The 15,900-nt window shown below is 33.7% G+C and overlaps 2 protein-coding genes across 2 annotated transcripts; both read left to right on the forward strand.

Annotated features, from left to right (window-relative positions):
- The first annotated feature begins 1,039 nt into the window (after window positions 1–1,039).
- LOC111316486 (B3 domain-containing protein At2g33720-like) lies at window positions 1,040–2,086 on the forward strand. Its single transcript, XM_089753476.1, has one exon. It carries the CDS (start codon window positions 1,040–1,042, stop codon window positions 1,835–1,837), a length of 798 nt encoding a protein of 265 aa, XP_089609602.1. The 3' UTR covers window positions 1,838–2,086.
- A 10,934-nt stretch (window positions 2,087–13,020) lies between these two features.
- On the forward strand, window positions 13,021–15,697 carry LOC111317275 (protein STRICTOSIDINE SYNTHASE-LIKE 5-like). The gene is made up of 4 exons (XM_022919738.2): window positions 13,021–13,511; window positions 14,301–14,608; window positions 14,754–14,886; window positions 15,178–15,697. Exons 1-4 carry the CDS (start codon window positions 13,050–13,052, stop codon window positions 15,451–15,453), a joined length of 1,179 nt encoding a protein of 392 aa, XP_022775473.1. The 5' UTR covers window positions 13,021–13,049; the 3' UTR covers window positions 15,454–15,697.
- Window positions 15,698–15,900: the final 203 nt, after the last annotated feature.

The raw sequence follows: 15,900 nt of genomic DNA on the forward strand, positions 1-15,900 counted from the left end.
GCCGAGAAACACGAAGTTTTTGCACAATATGGTCATAGTAATGATATCTTTTTTGTCCAATACCATACCCTAAAAACACATAAATGGTAATTTTTTGAGGTAATTTATTACACTGAACTTTAGGAAGTGAAACAAAACATGTAGAACTAAAAATACAAAGCTCAGAATAATTTAAAGTATTGTTATACAAGCGTTCAAAAAGAGAAATTCCACCAATGATAAAAGAAGGAATACGATTAATAACAAAATTGAAATAAGTGCAGCTTCCCCCCAAAATTTTTTAAGAACCAATAAGTGTAGTTTGTTCCATCTAATTTCACTGTAATAGGCTGTGATGATTTTGAAAGAGCCATGAAAGAAAAATAATTCAAAGCCAATACATTGATCAACCCGTAACAAGCCAATAAATTGATCAATTCATAACAAGTGAACCAAACAAGCCAATTACATGGGTAAATAATCCAAAACCAATAAAGTATTTAGTCAACTTGTAGCCAATGAATAAAAGTAAAAAAAGACAAAGGCAATTTCAATTTCACCAAACCCAAACTGAAACAAAAAGAAATAATAATCATCGAAGCTCTGATATAATGATGACTTGAAGAATGAAAAACAATATTATTTTTAGAGTTGTAAAACACACACATATATATATATATATACAAATGTATAAATGAGTTTAAAGCCCACAAAATATATCCAAAAAATAAAACCCAATTTTATAAGTCAACTAAATATAATATACATTCTAACATATATATCTTTTTTAGGCTTACCTTCTTGAGGTTTAAATAAGCTCCGTTTAAAACCAGATTCAGTCACAACACGAATCCCAGCCGCAACGCCCATATCCAAGGTCCCGAGGCCCCAGTTGAGCCACCACATTCCACCATACTTTCGTGGGTTCTTAATCTTTTCCCGCATAAAACATGGATATACGAATGTGCCAGACCAAATACATTTCCAGAGAATGGACCGACGACTGCCACGAAGGAAGAGACAATTCCGAATATAGTCTGGAATATACCCCGTTGATGACATGGCAGTTGGTGAGAGTAATTATATTAATGATCAATATCAAAGAAAAGAACATAAGATGGAGAACTTCGTAGAGAAGAAAAGCGAGGGTGTTTCTTTGGAACTGAGCGGTGTTTCATTAGAATTGTCTCTTTCAGGGGATTATATTTGGGAAGCCAAAGAAAAGAGTCCTGCAACTGAAAAAGGGCAGAAGAGTTTCGAAGCCAGTGAATTTAGCAATCAATATCAAAGGGAAGAATATAATCTGAACAACCTCCTGAAGCCGAAGGTTGGAGGTCCTTCTTTGCAACTGAACATGGGTTTCGATGACGCTTGCTGTTCCAAGAAGAGAGAAAGAACGGAGAATCCTAGCAGTTTAAGAAAAGTTTCGTCCTGCAGAAACAAGAGATCTAAAATTGAGAGAGAAGAAAGTTGTAAGGCCGTTGTGACTGAATTGAGGCCTGGCCATGATACTTGGTGCATTAAAAAGCAGCTTTTTGAAAGTGACCTCGGCAACATGTCTAGGCTCTTGTTGGCATCGAAGGTCGTAGAATCTCATATTTTTCCCTTCTGGAATGCTGATCAACTTACGAAAGCTAAGGAAGGGTTGCCAGTTTCTGTGTGGGATTGTGATACAAAGACTGAACATGAGATGATTTTCAGGCAATGGAACAATGGGGCCAATGTGCTCATCAAGAATTGGATCAAGGACTTTGTGAAGAGGAGGGAACTGAAGCTTGGTGACGAAATTGGCCTTTACTGGGACGGTTGCAGTTCAAGATTCAAATTTTCTGTTCTTAACCAACCTGCAAGGCATTAACTTCTTCAAGTTTTTTTTTTTTTTTTGGCAATGGTGATACAGTTTATTGATTTAATATAATCAACTCTGAGTTGAGTGTAGTTGAAACTTAGAAAGTTTGGCAATGGACATCCTCATTTATCTGTTAAACTTCAATCGTTTTGGTTATTTGTGCTTATTTTCTATTAGCTGGTGATCATTATGTCTATCTTGTTTTCCAAGCAATATTAGCAATAATAATTACTAGTAAAAAGTTTATATTTGATGGGTTAAAAGAATACTCAGATTTTCCCCTTTGCATTCCCAAAACTCCATTGCAAAAATTGTCCACGGCAAAGCAAGTTAACTCATTGTTAATCAAATTATGTACTGAATACTGATTACATAATATAGAGTATGCAAATTAATGATATAGTTAAAGTATGCAATTGAAACCATCAAGCTTGTGCCTACAGGGAAAGATATAAAAGACCTCCGATTTATGTCCTAATTTTATGATTCTAGAAGCAATGACATAATAGAACACTGACAATCTTGTTGGAAAGAGCCAGTAAGATGTACTTAGTAAAACAATTATTATTTCTGTTTTTAGATGAGTTTTTCTAAACTGGTGGTAAGATCGTCTGCTTAATATAAACCAAGTGAGGCCTGAAATCATTGACATTGACTATAACGAGAAACTATAGCTCGTGCATCACAAGGAATTGAAAGAAGCAAGGTATATTTGGTATTTACATTTTTGTTATTTTCTTTCAGAATGCAACTCAATGTGCTGCACCAGCAATTTCACAAGTAAAAAACTGCACCCTAAATACTATTAATATAGCTATTTGGGATGCTAATTTTGAATCATAGGTAGAGCACAAATAACAAATTAAAAGAATAAAGTGCCATTACAATTCAACACGGTTCTTGTACAATTCTTTTAAAAAATCTGGTTCTTGAACATGGATCAATCCTTTAAAATGCAGATGCCATGCATGAACAATGAGGTGTACAATAGTGTCTTCAAGGCGTGAGGATATTAAGTAAGGACACTCTATTTCGGATTAGGCATCTAAACAGGCAATCTAAGCCTGCCTCGAGACCTTTGACGCTAGCAGACAGTGTCTCTAATCTCCTTAGTTCAGTCTGTGCATCAATCTTAGCATCATTTTTCGGGACTTGTCCATGGAGTGTATACAAGGTAAAGTCCACAATCCCCGCCGCATTGAAAGGCTTCTCCCTTCTCTTGGCTGCAGCTACTGGTATCAATTTGAAATCAAAGACCAACGTTTTCATTACTGGCATTGAAAGAAATAGCATCAGTGAAACATGAAAATTGTGATGGCTTTGGATTCTCTCAGTGCTTTTACCACCATCGATAGATGGCAATCTACATCAAAGAGAGGAAAGGCGCCATTATTGCTGCATTCCAATCTCTTCAGTGCTCTTAAGGCTTTTAGTAAATTTTTTTTCAATTTCTTTCTAAAGCTGATGTCAGCAAGGATATTGCTTCCAATGCTTGAATCTGCGCCCCTACAACGTAAAGCTGACTGATGGTCTTGTACTTGCTCCTCCATCATCGTAATTAGGTCTCTTGCGGTACCACATGCATCCAGCAATCCAACCGAGTCATCAAGTGCCTCCTCTACTAGTTTTACATTATTTTGCTGATGGCGAAGGAATTCTTGAGTGAGCGGAGACTGAAGGATTTCCTCAATGTTGTTATACAACTTTGCAAGCCTAGTGAAACCTGTACAAATTGTCTCACCACCAGCGTGAATTGTTCGTGAAGCTGTACAAATTACGCCGCAACCTGGATGGCAAGCTAATGGATCTGACTGGAACGTTCACCCCATGAATTACAGACGAGCCTGCCATATTTACGCAGAAAAAGCGCTCAAAAGACTAAATTCGAAAGTCGATATATGCTCAGCCATTCATAATTCTTCTATCTCTTTATAATAAGAAAGAAAATTCAGGCCAAAGCCCAATCATTGGCGATACGATGGTGATGGAATTGAAAGATCCTTGTAGCATATTTAGCCAGCTACCTGCAATCGTTTATCATTCTTTAATGTTAGGTTCAAGAGATGAACAATATGAATAGGTAAGATTAATTTTGTTTATGATCCTCTAATTGTAAACAACCGGTACATGCCGTGCATCTGCTGCCCTGTCTCCCCAATCATTAGTGCGATGCCTTGTTCCCTACCAGTGTTTATTAAAGTCATTAATTAAAATTAGTTTATAAGACATTCAAGGCTGGCAATTCATGATTGCCTAAAATTTAGAACCAAAGATATAAGGTCAATCGACCAACGGTAGCGGAAAAAATATTAGAACAAGAAGAAGTACGAAGTGGGATCTGATTTTGCACAAAGCTAGACCCCAAGGCAAAGAATCTAAAGCGGCCGTTTATATATAGACTTGGAAGACAATGTAAACCTAAACAGAAACAAATAGAGTAAGAAGTTTTTGGTTGAGAGAGGGGCGAAGGGCCAGTAGATTCTAATACTCTAATGCAGAAAATCACATGCATCACATGCTCCATTACATAGCCAAGGAAGTTCAGAGTCTACTTGTCTTCCATGATTTTCTGTATCCTAGACATAAATTAATGGGACATTGAGAAGGACAGCATATCTTCACTTATAAGCTTTCACTTTGATACCATTCTCGACTGCTTGTAAATCTTGAAACCAAAAGTCTTGTACGTGAATGTTCCTTTAGTGGCGTCAACGTTTCTCTGAGATGTCACATGGCGTTCTACCATAATCAGCCCAGCAGATAGAGCCTAGATGTTACAGAAAAATCGAGTGGTAGTGACAATAATTTCATCATCCTGGGGAAGGGATGGTGGATGTAAACAAACCGTAACCGTCCCACTGCCTACCAGAGAATATAATTGTTCTTTATGAAATAAGTGCTGTATACGATAATTTTGGGAGGTTGGCATGACTCGTAAGTTCAGTCGAAAGTCCAAACTATGGGTCGGAGGAATATAGACCCAATTAGGACTGGGCTGGCTAAAGCACCAAAGCTTTGGCCCAACTTGAACAAATTTTATGACTACAAATCTTAGATTTAACTATTTTTACATTACATATATATATATATATATATTTATCTATAGATAAGCAATTTTTATATTAACTTCTAATAAAGCAAAATTTAAATTTTAAACAGAATTTGAGATTTAATGCAAAAAATTCACCAACTTTTTTATTAAAAAAAAGTGAATTTTTACAAGCTTCCTTTATACTAAAAAATAAAAATATTACAGTTAAATTTGCATGCGATGTGGCAAATAAATTTGACAGGGGTAGTCTCTATATAATGTAAACTCAAATACTTTGACTCTACATATTTAACGGTAGTGAGGGATCATCTGCGTGCAATTTACAATTAATTAATTCCCCCCATTCTCATGCAATTATTTCAAACTTCAACCCTCATCTTTCTTCCCATATGTCTACAGTAAAAGAAAGGTGTGTGGGTGTTTGCAGTGGAAAATGACCGTGCACAGCTTATATTGACAAAAACGTCGTCATCTCCATCTCTCATTTTTAGATTTTTCCATCTATGATTGGGACAGACAAAGTCTCAAATATATCTTTCCAAAACAAGAAAAAAACAAACTCGTTACCTTTGATGGCAAGCTAATGGATCTCAATGGAACGTTCACCCCATGAATTACAGATGAGCCTGCCATATTTATGCAGAAAAAATGCTCAAAAGACTAAATTCGAAAGTCGATATATGCTCAGACATTCATAATTCTTCTTTCTATTTATAATAAGAAAGAAAATTCAGGCCAAAGCCTAATCATTGGCCATACGATGGTGATGGAATTAAAAGATCCTCGTAACATATTTAGCCAGCTACCTGCAATCGTTTATCATTCTTTAATGTTAGGTTCAAGAGATGAACAATATGAATAGGTAAGATTAATTTTGTTTATGATCATCAAATTGTAAACAACTGGTACATGCCCGGCGTCTGCTGCACTGTCTTCCCAATCATTATTACGATACCTTCTTCCCTACCAGTGTTTATTAAAGTCATTAATTAAAATTAGTTTATAAAACATTCAAGGTTGGCTATTCATGATTGCCTAATAGTTTAAATCCACAGATATAAGGTCGATAGACCAACGGTAGCGAAAAAATATTATAATAAGAAGAAGTACGAAGTGGGACCTAATTTTGCACAAAACTGTTAGTAAAATATGGTCCAGCCCTATATAATTGGGTTCGTATTAATCAAAAATCATAGGTATTAATTTTTTTTTATATAGAGTCTTAACTACTTAATAAAAAGAAATAAAACTATTTTAAGATGAAAAAAAAAAAAAAAGTGGTGACGAAATCCAAGAAAAAGGAAAAAAAAAAAAGAAGCCAAAAAAAATAGAGAAAAAGAAAAAGGAAGAGTTGGTTAAACGAAAATTGATTTGTGATCTGATTAAGCTGAAACTATATCGACAAGTTTATGATTCAGAGTTTAACATTTTAAATAGTAAAGATTGGATTTAAAGCTCTCTAGAAACAAATCTATGGTGTATTGTTGAGTCACCTATTTGGTGAGATTTCTTCAATTATTTTTCTAGTTATTAATTAGCTCTAGTTTTAGCTATAAAAGAACTTTATATATCTATTATTTGATAGTGAAGATTTTTTTTTTGTGGTCCATGATTTTTTCCTCTATATTGAAGGATTTTTCATCTAAATCTTGGTCTGCTTTATTTATCATGCATTATTAATTGTTGTCTATTACTATAGGTTTATTGTGATATATTACTTTTGCGTTGTTGTGTTTATTACTTTAGGCTCAACAAGTAGTATCGGAGCGAGGGTTATTTTGAGACATAGATACAAAAGTAGCCCAAGATAAAAGTACATTTTATTTGACATTATAGAGAGTAATACAGGTTCCATGATAAAATTGACAGTATCAAATTATTCAATTTGAAAGCTTATGATGGAAAATCCTTTATATTGCAAAGATTTGTATGAACCGATATTGAGTGATTTGGTTAAACCAGTAGATATGAAAGATGAAAGCTGAAAAAGTTAGGCATAAAGGTGTTGGCTACAATTAAAAAATGGGTTGATATCAACGTGTTTCATTATGTAGCATAAAAGACAGATGCTCACACTATTTAAAAAAAGTTAACAGCATTGTGTGAGAGAAAAATAGGTATAATAAAGTTATGCTTGTTAAAAAGCTAGCAACTTTACAATATATGGATGGATGATCGATTACAGAGCACTTGAGTGATTTTTAAGATATATTTGATCGAATAACTATTATGAAGCTTAATATGGATGATGAAATGAAGGTATTTTTTCTTTTGGGTTCATTACCAGACAGTTGGAATACACTAGTTGTGACTGTTCTTAATTCAGCTTCTGATTACAAAGTGACATTGAAGATGGTAAATGATAGTATGCTTAACGAAGAAACAAGATGAAAAGATTCAGACCCTGAAAATCAAGCTTTGATCATAGAAAACAAGAGTAAAAATATTAATAGAGGTCAAAATTCAAAAGGTCGTAATAAGTTTAAACATAGATCTAAATTCAGTGATAAAATAAAGTGTTTCCACTATTGTAAAGCAAGTCACATAAACTAATACTGTAAAATCTTGAAGCAAAAGTAAAAAAAAAAAAAGTAAGAGTTCAAATGATGACAATGTTACAGTAGTGAATTCATATAATAATTTAGTTACTTTGATTTGTACACATGGTGATTGTAATCATATTGGTGATCTGAACATTGAGTGGATAATTGACACAGGAGCAGCATATCATTGTGTTCTTAAGATAAAGTTATTTACAACTTACAAAGCAAGAAACTTTGGTTGTACCAACATGGAAAATAAAAATGTGTGTCACATATTGTTAGGAATAGTGATATTATTGTACAAACTAGTACGAGTTGCATGTTGACTTTGAGAGATGTTAGATATATTTTAAATATGAGAATAAACTTGCTTGCTATTAATATCATTGATAAAGAATGATATGAGAGTTGACAAAAGAATAGACAGTGAAAGTTTCTTAAAAGATCTATAGTAGTTACAAGGAGAAAATTAAGTTGCACAATGTACAAGACATGGATGTAATTAACTAGCGATCAGATAAATGCTGTTGAGGATGATGCTTTAACAAACTTGTGGCAAAAAAAGCTAGCACATATAAGCAAAAAAATGGTTATAGTTTCGACAAAGTAGTCTTTCATTCTTTTGACCAAAGGTATGTCTCTCGATTCATGTGATCATTATTTATTTGGTAAGCATTGTAGAGTTTCTTTTTATAAAAATTATTAGAGAAAAGAAAATACATTGAAATTAATTTATTCTAACATATATGATCCTATTGAGGTTGACTCATTAGACGGTAGCAAGTATTTTATTACTTTTATTGATGATACTTTACATAAAACTTAGATGTATATGTTGAAAAACAAAAGTCAGGTATTGCATTATTTTTAAAAATTTTATGTCATTGTGGAAAAGATGATAGTGCTGCCTTTGAAGTGTATTTTGATTGATAATAGTGGGGAATACATAACTAAAGACTTTCAATAGTATTGTTCAAAACATATGATCAGACATGAGATGATAGAACTTGAAACACCATAGCATAACAGTGTAGCTGAAAAGATAAACTGCACAATTATGGAAAAAATCATGTGCATGTTAAAGATAACAAAATTATCAAAGCCATTTTAGGGTGAAGTAGTTAACACAATTGTTATTTGCTTAATAGATAACCATCAATTTCTTTAGGCTTTGACATTTCGAAAAAAGTATGGATAGAAAAAGATGTTTTATACTCTCATTTTAAAGTTTTTGGGTGTAAAGTATTCATGCATGTGTCAAAAAAATAAAGGTCAAAACTTGACTGTAAAGTCACACAGTGTGTATTTGTAAGATATGGTAAAATTTTGGCTATAAGATATAGGATCCAGTGAAGAGAAAGACAGTCAAAAGTAAAGATGTGGTCTACCAAAAAAAAAATCATAGCAGACCTTAAGAAAAATAAAAAAACTACACGAGTTATGTTGAGTGTGATGTTTTAACATCAATAGGGGTTTCATAAAAAAGAGTCGCAGATGGTGAAAATGAGTAAAAACTGAAATTTAAAGATTTGAATGAGCTAGCCACAGTTAGTGATGAGCCAAATGTAATCAATTTTGTGTAGGTGAGTAACCCTTTCTACCAGAGAGTGTTAAGCAAAAGGAGCTACTTTTGACATCAAGTGATGTAAAGTCTTAATCTAGGAGATCTACTAGATAACACATGCCATCTATCAGGTATTCAAGTTCAGATTTTATTTTAGTTACTAGTAAGAGGAAGCCAGAGACCTTTCAAAAAGTGTAGATTACTCTAAATAGAAAGCATTGGTTAAAAGTAATGAAAGAAAAGATGGAATCATTACAAAAAAATGATACATGTGATCTTGTTAAACTTTGAAAAGGGAGAAGGCAGTTGAAAAATAAATGGGTGTTTAAGTTGAAAATGGATGGTGACAAGTTAGTGAGATACAAAGCTCAATTGATGGTAAAATATTTTTCTCAGAAATTAGGAATCAATTTTGATAAAATCTTCTCTCCAGTTGTGAAGATGAGTTTCATTCGAGTGGTATTGGGATTAGTAGCTAGTTTGAATCTTAAGCTTAAGCAACTTGAAGTCAAGACTGTATTCTTGCATGGTGACTTGCAGGAAGATATTTATATGAATCAACCTGAGGTTTTAAAGTGAAAAGGAAAGAGCACTTAGTTGCAAACTGAAGAAAAGATTGTATGGCTTGAAATAAGCTCTGCGATAATGGTACAAAAAGTTTGATTCTTTTGTGGTGAGCCATAGCTATAAAAGAATAACAGCGAATCCTTGTGTGTATGTTAAAAAATTTTCTGATGGTAACTTCATTATTCTCTTGTTATATCTTAATGATATATTTATTGTAGGATAAGATACTGGTATGGTTTGCAGGTTAAAAAAATAATTGTCTAAGTATTTTGACATGCATGATTTAGGTCTAACAAAGCAGATTTTTAATATAGACATCATCTGGGATAGAAGAGCTGAAAAGCTATGGTTGTCATAGAAAAAATATATTGAACGGGTGCTTAGTAGATTCAACATGCAGCATACTAAATTAGTTAGTAGTCTACTTGCCTACCATTTTCATCTGAGTAAAAAATCTTGTCCAATGACTAAAGAAGAGCAACTAGCTATGTCTAGTATTTCTTATTCTTTTACAGTCGGTTCTTTGATGTATCTTATGATTTGCACAAAGCCTGACATTGCTCATATAATTGGTGTAGTGAGCAAATTTCTTTCTAATTCGAGAAAGGTTTACTAGGAAAAAGTGAAATAGATTTTCATATATTTGAGGGGCACTTCAAAAATGTGTTTGAGTTATGGAGTTTCACAACCAGTTTTAAAAAGATTTACTAATATTGACATAACAGGTGATCTTGATGGTAGAAAATCTACTTCAGGGTATTTGTTTACTTTTACAGGAAGAGTTATGTCTTAGCAGTCTAAGTTACAGAAGTATGTTACTTTGTCAACTATAGAGGTTGAGTATATTACAGCAATCGAAATAAGTAAAGAAATGCTTTTAATGAAACATTTTTTTTTTGAATTAGAGCTGAATCAAAAAGAGTAAGTAGTGTTCTATGATAACTAAAATGCTTTAGATTTGAGTAAAAATATCATGTACTATGCTAGAACAAGGCACATTGATGTTAGATATCACCAGTTACATTCAATGATTGAGAAATAATAGATAATATTAAAGAAAGTTTATACTGATGAGAATATAACAGATATGTTGACTAAGCCACTTTCTAGGGAGAAGCTTGAGCTTTGCACTAACTTGACTAGAATGAGTTCTTTGGCCAAGGTAAATTCTAAATGAAACTACTATAGTGATAAATCTCATCCTAATAGAGCTAGAGGGAGAGATTGTTATAAAAATGGGGTTCAGTCTCATGTAATTAGGTTTGGACTAATCAAATGTCATAAGTCTTTCTTTTTACATAGAGTCCTAACTACTTAATAAAAAGAGGTAAGACTACTTTAAGGTGAAAACAAGAGAAAGTGGTGCCGAAAACTAAGAAAAGAAAAAGGAAAGAAGAAGCCAAGAAAATAGAGAAACAAAAAAGAAGAGAGAGTTGGTTGAACAAAAATTGATCCGTGGTCCGATTGAGTTGAAATTTTGTCAGAAGATTTATGATTCAGAGCTCTACATACTGAAAGGTCAAGATCAAGTTTGAAGCTCTCTAAAAACAAATCCAATGTGTATTTGTTAAATCATTTATTTAGTGAGATTTCACCAATTATCTCTTTAGTTGTTGATTAACTCTAATTTTAGCTAGAGAAGAACTTTACATATATATTATTTGATAGTAAAGATTTTTTTTTTGTGGTTCATGATTTTTCTCTCTACATTGAAGGATTTTTTACATAAATTTTGGTGTATTTTATTTTTCTTACGTTATTGATTGTTAATAGTTATTTATTACTGTGTATTTATTATGATATATTGTTTTTATGTTATTTTATTTATTGCTTCAAGCTCAACAAAAGTTAGACCCCATGCAAAGAATCTAAGGCGGTCGTAACGTACAATAAAAACCCAAAGGCACTGAATTCTGTGGGAACTTATAGGCCACTACCATACATTAAAGAGAAATGAGAGATTGTTTATTGAAAAATATATTAATTTTTATATATAGACTAGAAGACAATGTAAACCTAAACAGAAACAAATAGAGTAAGAAGTTTTTGGTTGAGATAGGGCCAAAGGGGCGGTAGATTCTAATAATGTAATGCAGAAAATCACACGCATCACATTTTCCATTACATAGCCAAGGAAGCTCAAAGTCTCCTTGTCTTCCATGATTTTCTGTATCCTAGACATAAATTAAAGGGACATTGAGAAGGACAAGTTCCACCCCAAAAACAGCATATCTTCACTTATAAGCTTCACTTGATGCCATTCTCGACTGCTTGTAAATCTTGAAACCAAAAGTCTTGTACGTGAATGTTTCTTTTGTGGCGTCAACGTTTCTTCGAGATGTCACAAGGCGTTCTACCATAATCAGCCCAGCAGATAGAGCCTAGATGTTACAGAAAAATCGAGTGGTAGTGACAATAATTTCATCATCCTCGGGAAGGGATGGTGGATGTAAACAAACCGTAACCGTCCCACTGCCTACCAGAGAATATAATTGTTCTTTATGAAATAAGTGCTGTATACGATAATTTTGGGAGGTTGGCATGACTCGTAAGTTCAGTCGAAAGTCCAAACTATGGGTCGGAGGAATATAGACCCAATTAGGACTGGGCTGGCTAAAGCACCAAAGCTTTGGCCCAACTTGAACAAATTTTATGACCGCAAATCTTGGATTTAACTATTTTTACATTATATATATATAGATAAGCAATTTTTATATTAACTTCCAATAAAGCAAAATTTAAATTTTAAACAGAATTTGAGATTTAATGCAAAAAATTCACGAACTTTTTTATTCAAAAAAAGGTGAATTTTTACAAGTTTCCTTTATACTAAAAAATAAAAATATTACAGTTAAATTTACATGTGATGTGACAAATAAATTTGATAAGGGTAGACTCTGTATAATGTAAACTCAAATACTTTGACTCTACATATTTAAGCGTAGTGAGGGATCATCTGCGTGCAATTTACAGTTAACTAATTACCCCCATTCTCATGCAAATATTTCAAACTTCAACCCTCATCTTTCTTCCCACGTGTTTACAGTAAAAGAAAGGTGTGTGGGTGTTTGCAGTGGAAAATGACCGTGCACAGCTTATAATGACAAAAACCTCGTCATCTCTATCTCTCATTTTTAGATTTTTCCATCTATGATTGGGACAGACAAAGTCTCAAATATATCTTTCCAAAACAAGACAAAAACAAACCCGTTACCTTTGATTAGGCTGTCTATAGCTGTAGCGTAGGAAGGACGGATCCTATCTATATTGAGCCTCTGCTGATAATTCCCATCCAAAACCTCACAGGTTAGCGTAAAATAAAACATTACCCACTTTAGTTTCTCAAGTTTATTTCTTCATGTAGGGTCCCGTGCTAGTCCCATACGAAAGCTTTAAAACATTAGATTTGAAAAATATAACCTTTATTTCGAGCCCATATATATTTTGCTTAACGACAATCTCTGATACAGTATCCCTTAGTTTATTTTTCATACAATGCCTGATTCAAAAGACTCAGCCTCCTCAGTCAAGGCCTCTACGGATCCCTACAGTACTCTTAATTCAGAAAGGCGGTCAAGGGCCTTGGTTCTTTTCTTATCCTTAATGCTTCCTGTGATTGCAGCTATAGTTGTCTACCACCTTGACTCGTTCGACGCGGCTCCTATGCCCCTCCAAGAGTTGAGTCAGCCCCCCGAGCCGGCCTTGCTGCGTAACGATCGCATGCTACTAGGGGCAGAGTTATTGGGCGTGGGGAAGTTTCAGGGGCCGGAAGATATTGTGTATGATTCAATGTCAGAGGTCATCTACACGGGCTCTGGAGATGGATGGATCAAGCGAGTCTGGTTGAATGAGTCCGCCAGTGACACGGTGGTTGAGAACTGGGTCAGGACCGGGGGTAGACCGCTTGGCCTTGCTCTAGGACTCAACACTGAAGTCATCGTTGCCGACGCTTATAAGGTGGGCCTGTTTTACTAAAATACATTGTTAATTAATTAACCACCCCCCCCCCCCCCCCCCAAAAAAAAAAAAGAAAAAAAAGGAAATTAAAATATTGTTCATAGACAGACTGCAGGCACTGTGATTAGCTGTGTATACAGTAATATTTTGTAAACTCTGTCAATAATATTAGGTAATTGTACGGACATAAAAAAATAAAATAATAAAGTGATTGAATTTTTTAAAGTTTTAATTTATTTTTAATCCTCGTATTTTTATTTACTTAATTTATATGAAAAAAAAAATTTTGTGTATATACACAAATTTTTTGAAACTCACAATCTTCAAAAATCTGTCTCCCATGTATAGCTCACAAATGGCCAAAAAAAGTGATTAATCTTGGTTATATGTATTCTTGGAATTGATTATTGTTGTAACATGTGAGATGGTTGAGCCGCACTAGTATTTAATATTTTTTTTATTTGTCTTATTAATCTAGTAGTAGTTTAATCAGCTACAAGAATCAATGCAGGCATGGTTATCATTATCATTTTTACATTAACGTCCATCTCAATTACTTTCACATATATAAATAATACTAGTAGTAATAAATTCCATAACTGATAATATATTGTTTGATTCAAAAATCAGCGAGGTCATATAATAGAGTATACTAGCTATGGTAATAGTACTAATCTAAGTAATATTTTAGATATGTACTCTTGCCTAGAAAATAATGTTCGTTAATTTATTGGAGTTGTCAATGATCACATTTTGGGGTTATAGTATGATTATGTGTTATACATATAGGGGCTATTAAATATAAGTAGAGATGGTGCTATAGAGCTGCTAGCTGATGGAGCCGAGGATTTGAAATTCAAGTTAACGGATGATGTTGATGTAGCAGAGGATGGCATGATCTATTTCACAGATGCTTCCCATAAGTATAGCTTAAACGAAGTGAGACAGGACTTTTTTGAGGGCAGGCCTTATGGTCGACTTATAAGCTTTGATCCCGTCTCCAAACGAACCGAAGTGCTGTTAAGTGATCTCTACTTTGCTAATGGAATTGCAGTGTCACCTGATCAAGATTATCTAGTATTTTGTGAAACCACCATGTATGTCTTTAATTGGTTGCTTACACCCTATGTTTAATTAATTGGAAACTAAATGCTCATCTTCCATTTTTATCAGTTTAACCTAATTAATTCAGTGCATGCTTTATTTTTTGGCTAATAATTAAGAGCTGTATATATTTGGCAGGAGGAGGTGCAGAAAGTATTACATCAAGGGCATGAAAAAAGGAAATGTGGAAAAATTTATCGATAACTTACCAGGGATGCCTGATAATATTAGATATGATGGAGAAGGCCATTACTGGATTGCATTGGTCACGGTAACAGTCCCAAATTTATACTTTCCTGTTATTGAACAACAAATACTAATAATGGATGCTCTAGCCTATAATGAACGAAGCATTAATTATTCATCTCTTTTCAATATCACTATATTTTTTTTAAGCAATAATGCTTGATGATGAAATAATGTTTAAATTATAACTAACCTAAATAATGGTTTAGAATGAAATAATTAAATATTGTAGCCTGATGATGAGTGGCAGCTGGTTGTTGATATATATCTAATAACGATGAATAATATTAATTAATTGTGGAGCAATTGGTGACAGGAAAATACACTGTTCTGGGATTTAGCATTCAAGCATCCATTGGTTCGAAAGACAGCGGCAATTATTGAGAGGTTGACTGGGCGAGTGAGTACGATGAAAAATAGTGGGGTGTTGGCCGTCGACATTGATGGAAAACCAGTTGCACAATATCAGGACGTTGAATTAAATTTGGTGACAACTGGGATCAAGATAAAGAACCATCTATACTGCGGTTCCTTCTACCCTTATATTATCCGCCTCAATCTGGATAAATATGCAGCGCAAGCGAGGTCTTGACAATCCAATATTGAGCTATTCTAGAGGATGGAGTACTGCTTTCTTTTCTTCCTAAAGATTGAGTCACGTCTCAATGGTTAGTATGGTATTAATATATGAGGCTTTGTATTTCCATTTCTCCGGCTACAGGTGTCATCTCAACATGTATAAAGTTGTTCTAGTGATCATGGACAACTTCATCTATAAAATAAATTTTTGGTTGGTATTCTAAATATATCAACAATTAAGACGGCTACCAACTATATATTATCTCGCCACATATATACTCTTTCCTGAATAAAAGTGGGAGTAATATAGACGAATGATTTGAAATTGGTTATGCGTGCTTTATTATTTTTCTTTTAAGTAGTATAATTAACAAGGGGCCGGCCGGCCATCAATTTTGTGATCGGCAACTCATCATGGTCATTGGACAGATGAAGAAAATACCTTGTAAAAGGATTCTTT

This window comes from Durio zibethinus, chromosome 24, assembly GCF_047325235.1.
Source record: "Durio zibethinus cultivar Kanyao isolate XHJ-2024 chromosome 24, ASM4732523v1, whole genome shotgun sequence".
Lineage (NCBI taxonomy): Eukaryota > Viridiplantae > Streptophyta > Magnoliopsida > Malvales > Malvaceae > Durio > Durio zibethinus.